The sequence below is a fragment of the Dasypus novemcinctus genome, chromosome 23, assembly GCF_030445035.2.
Source record: "Dasypus novemcinctus isolate mDasNov1 chromosome 23, mDasNov1.1.hap2, whole genome shotgun sequence".
NCBI classification, from domain to species: Eukaryota; Metazoa; Chordata; class Mammalia; order Cingulata; family Dasypodidae; genus Dasypus; species Dasypus novemcinctus.
Window position 1 is genome coordinate 39,855,995 of NC_080695.1, and position 14,920 is coordinate 39,870,914.

The 14,920-nt window shown below is 35.5% G+C and overlaps 2 protein-coding genes across 2 annotated transcripts in view; both read right to left on the reverse strand.

Moving 5' to 3' along the window:
* LOC101441443 (phospholipid-transporting ATPase ABCA3-like) overlaps positions 1 to 2,564 on the reverse strand; it is a 207,241-nt gene extending 204,677 nt beyond the window's left edge. The window contains exon 1 of the mRNA XM_058286294.2: positions 2,456 to 2,564. Within this exon, the coding sequence (XP_058142277.2) occupies positions 2,456 to 2,516 (61 nt within the window). The 5' untranslated portion in view covers positions 2,517 to 2,564. The remainder of the gene's footprint in view (positions 1 to 2,455) is intronic.
* Positions 2,565 to 2,659: 95 nt separating this feature from the next.
* The window catches only part of LOC139437434 (phospholipid-transporting ATPase ABCA3-like), a 150,685-nt gene continuing 138,424 nt past the window's right edge, over positions 2,660 to 14,920 (reverse strand). The window contains exons 5-6 of the mRNA XM_071211468.1: positions 3,322 to 3,438; positions 2,660 to 2,694 (exon numbers count right to left, since the gene is read on the reverse strand). Of these exons, the coding sequence (XP_071067569.1) occupies positions 2,660 to 2,694; positions 3,322 to 3,438 (152 nt within the window). The remainder of the gene's footprint in view (positions 2,695 to 3,321; positions 3,439 to 14,920) is intronic.

The window sequence follows — 14,920 nt, forward strand, 5'->3', positions numbered from 1 at the left end:
GCTTGAACCACCTCTGCTCCATTTTATTGTGTCTCCCATTGTTTTCCTATTTGTTCTCTCGTTGCATAATCTTGTTGCACCAGCTTGCCATACCTGCCCGTAGCATCAGTTCACTGTCTTGCTCATCTTTAGGAGGTACCAGGAACTGACCCAGGACCTCCCATGTGGTAGGTGGGAGCTTAGTTGCTTGAGCCACATTTGCTTCTCCCAGTGTCTTAATATCTTTTATCCCTTGAGTTATATTTCCCTTCAATTCTTTCATTTCTGAGATTTGTGTGATTATCTTGATTAGCAGTCTTAAATCCTGTATCTTTTCAGGTATTTGGTTTGTTCCTTTGGCTGGACCATCTCTTCCTTTTCCTAGTATGGTTTATGGTTTGTAATTTTTTGCTGATGTTTCAGCATCTGAATATGTTGGTGACTTTACTCTGATGGTAAAATTCTCTCTCTTGTCTATGGGTTTTTTTTCTACAGCTCTTTTTTGGTTTTGGTTCAACTTATTCTGAGTCTTTAAAATAACCCAGCTTAAGTTATCCAAATCAGGCCAGGGACTTGTTAATAGCCCAGAGATTTTCTCCCAGTAATTTGGATTATGAGAGCCCTAAAAGCAGTTTTTCTGCTTGGACTTCTTTCCTGGCTGGGCAGCAGATGGTGCTTGATGGCAAACCTTACCACAGTGGTGTTTCTTTAAACCTCTGCTTTCCTGCATTTCTGATCTGGTCAGAAACAAGATTCAAAACAGGCTCTGCTGGCCAAATTCACTGAAGAGAAACCACTTTTTGCCCTCCAATGCATTCTCCCTCTTCTCTTGTAACAGTTGACAGGGAGGAAGATGTCTGTTCCTCTCTCAGTCAGCTGCAATGAGTCAGGGATCTTATCCAATCTTAACATCTTGAGGGTGGGGTATAAGTGCCCTTTCTGGCCCCTGCAGGGGTTTAGTAACTTGTGTTTATTGTTTTGGGTACTTTGTCTCTCTGACCTTTGCCCTCGAGGGGGTTTCACAGCACTGCCCTGGTCTGATCCCCAAAGCAGTTCCCTCAGATAGCTTTGGTTCATTCTCTGTTGTTTTTGTGAGAGAGGCGAGCCCTGCCTGCTCACTCTGACACGATCTTCCTGGACCTTGTTTTAAAACCTCTAACCAACTTTTTAATTGTTTTAGTTAGGAGAGTTATTCTGAGTATCTATTATACCATACCATCATTTTAAAAAGTCCCTTTCTTTTACGTTTTTATAGATACATTGCCTCACATTTATCTTATCATGCCTTTCAACATGTCATCTTCTGCTTTAGCTTGACAAACTACTTTACCTTACCCAGTTTCATTGTACTCAGGGCCATGAATTATTACAGTGAAAGAATACAAAGTAAAGGAAAAGGGAACATTGGGTAAATTCTGGAGGAAATTCAGCAAAAGAAAGGGAATATAGGGCAAACTTCCAAGCATCCTTTCCCAGGGCAATCACACAGGTTGCACTTAACTTCTCCAGCAATGAATTGTGACCACACATGTGAAATGTTGTCCACCAGGGAAGCTCATTACAGACTCAGTACTTAAACAAAATTCAAGATTCCCAGAATGAAAGTGAATTTTCAGGATAAACCATATAGTTTGCAAAAGAGTTGAGATGCAGTGAGCCCCTCTTGTCAGTCAGGGAATGCTGAGAATTCTCCTGAAATCCAAGTTTACAAACAGCAGCAAAGGGTCAACCTTGCACACATATCTTTATATGGATAGCAGTCCAGGCCTGTTACATTAACTCTTTTCTGCACAGTTGGGAATTCCAACTGTGAAAACCAATCACCTGATAATACCTGTGATAATATACTAAAAATTAAAATATTTATGATATTTAAAAGCCTTAATTGTAAAACTGTATTTGTATCCTAAAATAGTACTAGGGGTGATATTCTCATTCAGCACAGAAGAAACTTATGGGAAAAATAATAGCATTTTTGGTTTAAAAAATACTCATTAAACATTTGGGAAGTGATTAAAAGCGACTAGTAGAGAATTAGTTCAACAAAATGCCTAATTAAACCAATCTGGGGTTATCTGTTCGCACATACTTTTCTCATGAAAGCTTTCAAAGACAAACAATTTTCATGGTCTATATATCTACATGATACGGAGTACTGAAACATGATAAGTGCACAAAGGCTTATTGAATAAATGAATGAATATCTACAACCCTAGACTTGCTTTTGGAAGTGATTTAAAAGCAAATTCCACAGGAAGTATTGTTTAGTTTATTCTAAGTTCCAATTTTAGTTTATATTCTCTATATATGCTTTAGGTCATATTAATTTTCAATGTGCTTTGTATTTAACTGTCAACTCATTTCATTTTTTCCATTAGAAGGTAAGCAGAACCTACACATGAGGTGGCTAGAGGTAGTTCTAAATACCCTATTTTAGTCAATTAAAACAAAGATTCTGTCATAGGAGAATACTCACCTTTACTGAAGAATGTGCTAAGCATAAAGCCAAATAATATTGAATCGATGGCATAACACATAAAGAAGACAAAGATGAAACTACCATCACTGTAGCGGAAGATGGGCTCATTTACAATCTATAATAAAACAATTATGAAGTCTGGTGAGTTACATAGTAAGTGGTGTCACATAAATACAATAGAGGAGGGAGAAAATGCTTGCCTTAATGAAATAGAGCACACTTGTCAGTTATTGAAACTAAAGGGGATGGAAAGTTAATTAAATAATTAATTTTATAAAGAAGTGTTTAAATCTTGCTGTCAGATTCAGCAGCCTCGGAGTTGGAGCCAATGAATTCCATACTTTACTCTCCTGTTAACTTAAGGCCAATCAGCCCCACACCATGATTACCTTTAACCTCTCGAAGGATAACTGCAGCAGGCTACAATCAATTAGAACTGTGCTGTGTAATATAGTAGCCACTAATTACAGGAAGCTATGTAGCCCGTGAAATGTGGCTAGTGCAACTGAGGAAGTGAATTCTGATTTTAATGATTTTGAATTAAAATTAAAAAAACTGAAGCAGTGTCAAATACAGATAAATTTTTTTTCTAATGAAAATTTAGTATCTGAATTGGAATGTATGGTAAATATGAAATACACACTGGATTTTGAAGACTTATTACAAAATAGAATGTAAAATATCTCAATTTTCCTGTTACCTAAATGTTGAAATAATATGTTGGATGTGCTGGGTTAAACTAAATATGTTATTAAAATAATTCCACCTGGTTTATTTATTTTTTAGTTCTAGATACTAATAAAGAATGTAATATATGACTCATATTAGAATTTTTATTGGGCAATATTGAAGTAGACACTTGCCTTGACAAAGAATAAGATGCATACCAAAGAGATAATAATGATATATAAAGGAAAGACCGTGAAGAAATAGGTAGCCCAGATCATCCAGTTTCTGAGTCCAACGATGAGCTGGTAATCCTGTGGGAAAGTAAACCTAAATCAGATATTACATACAACAGCAATTCATAGTGCTTTCACTTATATTTTTTCTAATGCATTTCTTATAATAACCTACATAAATGGTTAATATCATCTCTATTTTCAAATGAGAAAGCAAATCTCATGGAAAACCAAGAGTTTGAAACATAATTATATAGTTATTAAATGGCAGCACTGGGATTAAACTTGTTTATTTTGAGTTCAGAGATATTTTTCAATATGATTTCTGATTTTGTACCAAAATGGAAAACTTAGCAAATTAATCCTAAAATCATTGATTAAGGTCTTGTCTCTTCTCCGTTATATTCTTCTAGGACTATTAGAGAAAGGTATATATTTTAAAATACAATTGTAGGTTCTAGGTAATCACTAACAAATAGGAAAAATAAAGTTTCCAGTGTGATGACCCATGAATATTTGTGAGAAATAGGTGGTTACAGATTTTTCAGATATTTCAATTTTTAACAATGTAATATCAAATATGGTTTGAGATATAGGGGCTCATATACAGATACTGGAGAGAGTCCTGTAGGAGTTAAGCACAGCCCTTGAATGAAAGGCAGCAAAGAAACAAGGAACTCAATACTAGAGTCATAAGGAATTTTAGTCTAACAACAACTTCAATGAGCTTGGAAGTGGATTTTTTCCCAAGAGCCTCCACTAAGGAATACAGCCCTGCTGAAAACTTGATTTTAGCCTGGTGAGACCCATATCAGACATTTAATCTACAGAATTGAGAGATAATAAATGGGTGTTGTTTTTAGGCACTCAATGTGCAGTCAAAATTAGAAAACGAATGTATATTTTTAATGTTCTTTTTGCTTAAATGCATATTTGTACATTTCCAGAGTGACACGCATTTCTTTAGTTCTTAAAGAAATATCAGAAGTTGTGTGTGTACTTAATTTCAAATTTATTCTAAGTAATTATGCCTGCTATGCTTGTTTGACTATATTTTTAAGAATTTACAAATGAACCTTTTGTTTTTTGCTCCAGAAGACTCTTAATGAAGAGAACATTAGAAAAATAAGCAATTCCTGAGACTTAGAGAAAAGGTAGCTTCTTTTTTGGAAACTTTAAACAACAAATAAATTTATTTAATAGATTTAGGGATATTTAGGATATCTATCTCTTCTTTTTTTTAACAAGCCAATTTTTCTGATACATATTAATAAAGCATAAATCCATCCAAAGTGTATAATCAATGGTTTTTGGTATAATCACAATGGTATTTCGTACAATGGTATTCGGTATACTTATCACCCCAGTCATTCCTGGAGCATTTTCACTATTCCAGTAATAATAATAATAATACTAAAAAACAAAAACCAACCAACCAACCAAAGAAAATTCATTACTTTTCAATCTCTCTATGCTTCCTCTGCCATACATAATAGCTAGTCTGTTACCTTCTCTCTAGTTTATTTATATCTTGTAAAAACAGTCTAATATATGCAACATCACCCATATTCGTATTTTAAATGAAGTTTCACTATGTTATACAGTCCCATATTACATTTTTTAACTTTCCTTCTAGTAATATGTCCTTTGGCTTGCCCTTTCAACCACTGTCATACCCATATAATAGCTCTGCTAGTCCTAACACTATGATCTGCTCTCACCATTTCCAAATTTTTACAGCTTTCCATGCTCTGCCATCATTTATTTTCTGGTGAACTATATTCTAATTATTAATTCCATGAGTTTACATAATATATTTTGTTCTTAACAGCACAATCAGAGTATTTGTCCTTTTGTGTGCATCTGGTTTGCTTCACTCAACATAATGTCCTCCAGGTTCATTCATGTTGTCCTATGCTTCACAACTTGATTTCTTCTTACCACTGCATAATATCCCATCATGTGTATATACAACAATTTGTTTATCCATCCATTGGTTGATGGACACTTGGGCTGTTTCCAACTTTTGGCAATTGTGAATAATGCCGCTATGAATATTGTGTGTGCAGATGTTTGTTCATGTCAACGCTTTCAGTTCTTCTGGGTACATACCAAGTAGTAGTATTGCCAGGTCACATGGCAAGTCTATATCCAACTTTTTAAAAAATTAATTAACTAATTAATTTTTAATTCATTTTAAAAAATATTACATTCAAAAAATATGAGGTCCCCATGTACCCTCATCCCCCTCACCCCACTACTCCCCCCATAGCAACATTCTCCTCCATCATCATGACATATTCATTGCATTTGGTAACTTCCAAATAGCCTTCCACAGTGGCTGTAACATTATGCATTCCCGACAACAGTGAATGAGCATTCCTATCTTTCCATATACTTTCCAACATTTATAGTTTCCTGACTTTTAAAAAAAAAGTATCAATTTTACTGATACATATTAATAAAGCATATGATTCATCCAAAGTGTACAATCAATGGTATTTGGTATAATCACATTGTTGTGTGCTCATCACTTCGATCATTATTAGAGCATTTTCATGATTTCAATAACAATAATAAAAAACAGACAAACAAACAAGAAAATTCCTCACCTTTTAATCTCTCTATGCTTCCTCCACTGTACATAGCTGCTGTTTCTGACTATTCTATCCAAATTGGATAACCAAAAAGTGTTGCACATTCATCATCTCAAAAAGTTTAAGCAATTTCATTACTCCAGAAAGAAAGACTACACATTCCTTAGCAGTCCTTTCTCATACCTACATAACCACTAATTTCTCTCATCTTTATAAATTGATTTATAATTATATTTAATATAAATGGAATCACACATATGTAGTATCTCTGTGTCTGGTCTCCACTTAGTATATCTTGGTTTCTGTCTGATATTAACATTTTGTACTATTAACTTACATTTGTTCAGCTTTAAGAAAAATAGTCTTATATATGCAATTCTACCCAGTTTCATTTTTCACATAATATACTTAGTTCATAATAAGGCAATCATACAGTATTTGTCCTTTTGTGTATGGCTTGCTTCACTCAACATAATGTTCTCCAGGTTCATCCATGTTGTTATATGTTTCATGACTTCATTTCCTCTTACTGCCGCATAATATTCCATTGTGTGTATACTCCACAATTTGTTTATCCATCTATCAGTTGATGGACACTTGGGTTGTTTTCCAACCTTTGGAAGTTGTGAATAACACCACTAGGAACATCAGTGTGCAGACTTCTGTACAGATGACTGTTCGTGTCACCATTCTCAGTTCTTCTGGATATAAAACTAGCAATGGTATTGCCGGGTCCCACGGCAAGTCTATATTCAATTCCTTAGGAACTGCCAAACAGTCCTCCACAGCGGCTGTACCATTCTACATTCTCACCAACAGTGAATAAGTGTTCCTATCTCTCCACATCCCCTCCGATATTTATAGTTTTCTGACTTTTTAAAAGCGGCCAGTCTGATAGGTGTGAAACGATATCTCATTGTAGTTTTGATTGGCATTTCCCTAATCGTTAGTGATGTTGAACATTTCTTCCTGTTTCTTCACCATTTGTATTTCTTCTTTGGACAGTTGTCTTTTCAAGTCTTTTGCCCATTTTTTAATTGGATACCTTGTCATTTTATTGTTGAGTTGTATGATCTCCTTACATGGATATTAAACCCTTATGAGATATGTGATTATCAAATATTTTCTCCCATTGAGTCAGCTGCCTTTTCACCCTTTTGACAAAGTCCTTTGAGGTATAAAAGTGTTAAATTTTGAGGAAGTCCCATTTATCTATTTTTTTCTTTTGTTACTCATGCTTTGGGCATAAGGTTTAAAAAAATACCACCTACCACAAGATCTTGGATATTTTCCTGTATTTTCTTCTGGGAGTTTTATGGTTGTTGTTTTATATTTAGGTCTTGATACATCTTGAGTTAATTTTTGTATAAGATATGAGATAGGGTCATTCTTTCTTTGGATATGGCTATCCAGTTCTCCCAGTACCATCTGTTGAAAAGACTGTTCTGGCCAACCCATGTAAAAAATCACTTGACTGTAGATATGAGGGTCAATTTCTGAGTTTTTGATTCTGTTCCATTGGTCAATCTGTCTATCCTTATCCAAGTAACATGCTGCTTTTTTACCACTGTAGCTAATATGCTTTAAAGGCAGGAAATGAGAGTCCTTCAACTTCATTCTTTTTCAAGACATTTTCCACTATTCTGGGCCCCTTACCCTTCCAAATAAATTTGATTATTGGCTTTCGATTTCTGCAAAAAAGGTTGTTGGGATATTCAATGGGATTGCATTGAATCTGTAAATCATTTGGATAGAACTGACATCTTAATGATATTTAGTCTTCCAATCCACAAACACAGAATGGCCTTCTATTTATTTAAGTCTTCTTCAGTTTCTTCTAGCAATGTTTTGTAGTTTTCTGAATACAGGTCCTGGGTTAAATTTATTTTTAAATATTTAATTCTCTTCACCACTATGATAAATGGAATTTTTTTCTGATTTCCTCCTTAGATTGCACATCATAGAAACACTATAGATTTTTGCATATTAACTTTGTATCTTGCCACTTTGCTGAACTCGTCTATTAATTCTAGTAGTTTTGTGTGGTTTTACAGGATTTTCTAGAATGAGGATCATGTTATTAGCAATTAGTGAAAGTTTAACTTCTTCCTTTCCTATTTAGGTGAATTTTATTTCATCTAGCCTAATTGCTCTAACTAGAACTTCTAGCACAATACTGAATAATAATGGTGACAGTGAACATCCTTTTCTTGTTCCTGATATCAGTGGGAAAGTTTTCAGTCTTTCACCATTGAGTACAATGCTAGGTGTAGGTTTTTCATATATGCAGTTTATCATATTGAGAAAGTTTCCTTCTATTCCTATCTTTTGGACTGTTTTTTAAATATATTTTTATTGAAGTATATCATTCATACATGAACATGCATAAACAATAAGTGTATAGTAAAGATCGTGAACTTACAAAATAAACATACATAACATCATACAGGGGTCTAATACATCACCCCTCCACCAACACTTGGCATTGCTGTGAAACATTTGTTACGAACTATGCAAGAGCATTGTCAAAATATTATTATCAACTATTGTCCTTATCTTACATTTGGCGTATTTCCCCCCAACTCACACTATTTATATATATTTTTATTACAGAGGTTGTGAACTTGCAAATCATAGAGTTGTGTAAGATTTCCCATACAACACCCTTCACCAACACATCACACCATGATGGAATATTTGTTACAGATTATGAGATAACATCATCAAACTTTTATCGCCACCATGGTCCATAGCGTACATTTGGCACACTTTTTCCATACACCTCCATTTTCAACACAGTACAACTTTGGCATTGATGCAAGAATATTATAATATTGCTGTTATCCACAGTTTATAGGTCACAACAATTGTAGTTTTCCCATGATTCTCCATATTCCCACCACCCTGCAATATTGATGTACATCTGCTCTAGCTCACAGAACAATTCTTGTGCATTTGTACCCTCAACCACAATCCTCATCCACCTCTGGGTTCACTGTGCTATTCAGTCCCTCGATTATTCTTTAGCTTTCTTTCTATTGACATTTACTTCCCCAGACTACCTTTTTCAGCCACATCCCATTTATAAACCAGCTGCTACTTACTATCATGTGTTACCATCAACTCTATCCACTTCCACACTTTTACAGTCAAGTTAATTAAAACTTTTACATACATTAAGCATCAGTAGTTCTTCTCAACCTTCCTCTTATCTCCTTAAAACCTATACTCTAGGGTTTAATTCCATGTGTTTATTCTTCATACGCAGTTCATATTAAGGAGAACATACAATATTTGTCCTTTTGTGTCTGGCTTACTTTGCTTAGTATAATGTCTTCAAGATTCAGCCATGTTATCACATGTGTCCCAATTTCATTTCTTCTTACTGCAGCTTAGTATTCCATCGTTTGTATTATACCACATTTTGTTTATCCATTAATTGGTGGATGCACACTTGGGTTGTTTCCATCTTGGGTTGTTTCCATATTTTGGCAATTGTGAATAACACTGCTATGAATATTGGTGTACAGATGTCTGTCCGTGTCATAGCTTTTAGTTCTTCTGGGTATTGTAAGGAGCCACCCGCTGTGAAACCTATTTACAACCTCCCACAAAATGGCGGATCTCACAACATGGCGGAGTTCACAAATCTGCCCTGTCATTTCCTTATTCTTCTTCCTCCCTGCTTCTTTGTTCTCCCCTTCCCCCCATAACTCAGGTGACCACAGCAATACGCATGCGCAAGGCGTGAAACTCTGCAGACCTGGCACGAACTTTCAGCCAATCCCCTCCTTGGACGTCTGCCACCCGCAAAACCAGCCTATCACCTATGTACACGTTCCCTTCCCTCTCTATATATCCCCGTGTTTTACCCCCAGTAAACGAGGCTTGATCAGAATCCTGTCTTGCCTCTATTCTTCATGTCTCTTGTCCCCGTCTCTGTGTCGTTTGTTTCTAGATCCCCGAGCTTGGTCGGATGGGAGACGTCCTGTTGTATTGGCCTGGCCTGCGGGCGGGTCCGGGTCATTTTGGTGCCCAACGTGGGGCAGAACTGAGCTACAACGTAGAGAGTGCCGATTGATGGGCCCAAAAGAAGAAATCCAAGAAGACACCGTGTAGAGTGAGTCCACGGTCAGAGCTTCATGAGTGAACGGAGACACCGCACAGGAGCCTGCTGCGCGTTCAGGATCTCGGTAAGTGATCGGTGAAAGTATGGGACAAGCAATGAGTGAGCATAAAGTGTTTGTAGAAGGCCTACGTGAGGCTTTAAAGGCACAAGGAGTACAGGTTAAAGTTAAACAGCTCCTAGAATTCCTTGCTTTCCTAAAAGAAGTTTATCCCTAGTTTCCATAGGAAGGGAGCATTTCCAACTCATAAAAGGAGCTACAGCAGCTAAAAGAATTACAACACCATAAATGCAGGAAGGAAGTTAACCACAACCCTTTTATCGACCTTTTGCCAAGCTGTAGTTCCCCGTCAGAACCGCCCGTGCTAAAACCGTCACCTAAATACCCTCCTAACTTTTCTCCGTCCCACCCCCCTGTAATTACCTCTGCTTACCTGGTTACCAAAAAAAGAAATGATGATGATGAGCAAGTTCGGGTACACTCCACTTTTCCGTTTAAAAATTTAAAAGAGCTTATGCCTGCCACTTCTACCTATGGGCCCACTGCTCCGTATACTATTACCATTTTGGAGCACATTGCCGATGCCTGGCTTACACCTCATGATTGGCGTACTCTTGCTTGCTCTGCTCTCAGTGCGGGAGATTACCTATTATGGAAATCTGAGTACACCGAGTTCTGTGCCGATACAGCCAAGCTTAATGCTCAGGCCGGCAACAACGGGTGGACTATTGATATGCTCACAGGGTCAAATGATTATAGAGATAATACAAACCAATGTAGGTATGACCCTGGCCTATTTGCTCAAATTCAAACTGCTGCCCTTAAGGCTTGGAAAAGGTTGCCCTCAAAAGAACGCCCTGCCTCCTCCCTCACTAATATTAAACAGGGGCCGGAGGAGCCTTTTTCAGATTTTGTAGGCAGATTGTGCACGGCTGCAGAAAGGCTGTTTGGCGATAACAATACAGAAACAGACTATGTAAAACAAATCGCCTTTGAAAATGCAAATGCGGTTTGTCAGGCCGCAATCAGACCTTATAGAAAGAAGGAGGACTTGTCTGGTTACATCAGGCTTTGTTCTGAAATTGGCCCTGCCTACCAACAAGGCCTTGCTATGGCCTCCGCCTTAAAAGAGGTTTTACAGTCGCAACAAAAAAGAGCTTGTTTAAAGTGCGGTGATCCCGGCCATTTCGCCCGAGACTGTCCCACCCCGGTATTTAACAAAAAGACTAGTAGTGCCCCTAGAGTCTGTCCTCGTTGCCGACATGCAGGGCCAATCTCTCCCTCCCCATCAGGGAAACGGGAGGCAGGGCCAGCCACAGGCCCCAAAACTAAAACAAGCTTATGAAGCAATCAACTTTCTTCCGGCAAACGCCAATCCTTTCACAACTCTTTGGGCTCCCTGCTGTCTACATGACAATGTAGGTTTGGGCTATTGAGGGCTAATATAGTTAAGCCACTGGAATGAGAGAAAAACGTGGCAACATTTGTGTTTTGTTTTGTTTCCATGCTAATTCTAATTGGGCTTATTTAACCAAGATAATAAAATGAGTACAAAATTTTTATCAAGGTCCAAAAGGAATTTTCAGTTTTAAATCAATAATTATCTCCAGAACTTCAAGTCTCAGTATAGTCTTACAGTAATAATCCAAAAATGTGTGCTAATGGTCTGCCTAACTGCTGCTCAAGTTATTTTAACTGATTGCTGATAACTAATAAAAACGTTTCCAAGCACAAGCTTGCATATTACAGGCAACATGAATTCCAGAAGAAATCTTGAAAGATACAATCTAAGATGTGCTATATAACAGAGGATTTAAAAGCAGCTATACCAAGAAAGTAAAGAATTATGAGTCGATTGTAAATAAATTCTATGTTTCTGTTAATGTGTTTTAATTGTTTTGTGTTTGTCTGTCTGTTCATTCAATGTCACTGTATATTGTGATACCTCTGGATGGTAATATAAATTAGTAAAAAAAAAAAAGAGCTCTATTCGAATGGCCAAAAATTAAATAAGCGCTTATATTAATACTTAAGTTTATTATATTAAAACATAAGTTTAAAAGTTAATAAGATATCTACAATGATAAAAATTGTAAGTCTTGATTAACAAAATTATTATGTCTTTTCATAAAAAATAGTTCTTGCCTAGATTGAAATGAATAACTTATTTTTCTTCACAGGTTAATAGGAAGGATGTAAAACTTAAATGAATATTTGGTTAAAAGTTTGTGAAAATGCTAACTGAAATTTAATAAGTCTTTGCAAAAAGGTGTTTTGTCCTAAAATAGGATGGCTAATTTTTCATAAACTCTTGGAACTTAATTTGCATGTGGCGAGTTGTAGAAGGTATTCTGGTAACTTTAAGTAAGGGAATGTGTTCTGTGAAGGTAAAAGTTGTCTTAAAATAACATAATCTATATGGTTATATAAATAATTATAAGAAGTTTAATGAAGCATTGTTTAAATTAAGGTATTTAAATGGCTAATTCCAAAAGTCATTATTAAATATATATAAAACTGAATTGATGATGATAAATAATAAAAGGTAATTTTATAACAGGAAAACTTGTTGGTGGCTAGTCTTCCCTGCAAACTGGCTTCTAGGGGACTGTTTCTGGTATTACATGCTACTAAGTATTTAAACTGAAGAAAAGTTCATTATTTTAACAAGCTCATTTAGTGTTGATGGCAGTGATATGTTGTAAGAAGTTTGCCTGGTAACTTAGTATGTGGGATATATGGAATGTGTTTTTATTACTAAGGAAACAGGAGATGATTTCATCCTGAAATAAAATGATTGATTATTGAGAAAGAGTAAAATGTGGGACAAATGAATATTGAAAGTGTAGAAGGTTTGTGGAAAGAAATTTTTATGGTTAAAGTTAAGTAAGATTTGATGGGTCTGTCTATAAAGTTTGAAAAAGCCTTAGTATCAAGTAGTATGTATCAAAGTTAAAAATATTGTTCTTTTTCAAAGTCTCTGAAATCATTAGTCTGTTCTGGTGAAAGTTTATGGAAAGTTTATATCCTGAATAATCAGTATACAAAGAGTCTGTTTTATCAAAACAGCTTCTTATGCTTTAGCCTCATCATTTCCTCAGTGTTCAAGGAAGAAAGGGTCTTATCTCTTTTAAAGGAAATAATGTTTAAACCTGCTTTCTAAAAATTAGATCCTGAAAAGCAGCTTTTTATTCCAAACTAATTAAAAGAGATTTGTTCTTTTACCTTGAAAGAAAAAACAGTTAAGTTCATGTAATATGTTATAAGTTGAGAGTGTTTAAAAGTGTTATAAAATTAACAGGATTTTTTAACCCTCTGTTAAAGTTGTATGAGTAAAAGATTCCTATGAATGCTTAAGAGTGTATAAATTTACCAATATTCAGCATAATATTAAAGAAAAGTACACTGTGGTTAATTATGGTTTTAATAATTATAAAAGAGTATGTGTCACAGAAACAACCTCTTATCATAGATTAAAGTAACAACACTAGTATGCAGCAATCCCAAACACTGCTAGTATGTTGCATAAAGTTAATGTCCAGCTGTATTGCTATCACTTTGTTTTAAAACTTGCTAAGACTTTCTTTAGTGTCTTCTTAGACAAATCAAGCCAGCTGCATTCCTCTATCTATTAAAAAAACCCAACAATAGACTTTTGCAGTGCTTTTCAGGGCTGTGTGCATAGCCCAACTATCTTGTACAGTATTTACTGATAGTAATAGTAATAAAAAACAGCATACGTTATTTCTCAAAAAGAACAGGTTTGGCAAACTTCTTATTCATCTGCTCAATGCACAGAGCTTTCAGCCATCATTAAAGTTTTACAAATGTTTTGAGAGCCCTTGAATGTTGTCTCTGACTCTAAATTTGTAAGTCTTACTGTCTAGTCATAGTTGAATGCAGCCATCATACCCTAAAAACTATGCTTTTAAAACAAAAAAAAGGGAGATGATAGTATTATAACACCAAAAGATCAATTGGCAAAAGTTTTATTTACTTTAAATTTTCTTAATGTTTATAATTCATTAACACCTGTGGAATGTCACTTAGAAAATGTCAAGCATCTACAGTAGACGCAGGAAATGAAGATCAACCAATATTCTAGAAGGATCTTTTAAGCAATGAATGGAAAAAAAAAAAGGCAGGATTAAAGTAAGGGGGTGAGGCTATGCTCTTATCATTTCAGAAAATGGAGAACAAATTTAGTTACCTGCGAAGAGGATTAAACCCCAGAATGAAGAGATGGAGTCTTCTACAACTTCTGATAATGGTGATCATAAGTAATAAGGAAGCTGCCAGTAATTACACTTATTAGACCTATATACCTAAACCCCCATTACTTAGAGTGTTAACCTGGAAAAATCCATTCTTTCATATATATCTGAATAAGACCCATATACTCCCTGGACCAATTGATGATCAATTGCCAATTAAACTCTATGAAGAAGGACAAAGAATCGATAACCTCATATTACCATTTGAATATCGGCCCTTATGTATGGGTAACCATCCTTCCTGTATGTATGTTAAAAATCAGGCCATAATTATCTTCAAAAATAATAATACTGAGTTTATTGTGACTTTATTTCACTCTTCCAATTTATTAGTAACCAAAAATCCTACTTATGATTGTCCGCAAAAAGACAGTAGGGATAAAGAGGGATGGCCAGAATGCCATATAGGAAGAGAATCTGTCATTTTTAATGATTCCTATGGAATAGTGTGGTAAAGTGCCGCTATGGAGAGTCCCACTGAATATAATGACAGATTTATTTGGTATGGTCTAAATAGTAAAGGACAACAAAAAATAAATTTTACTAAAAATAATAGTGTTTG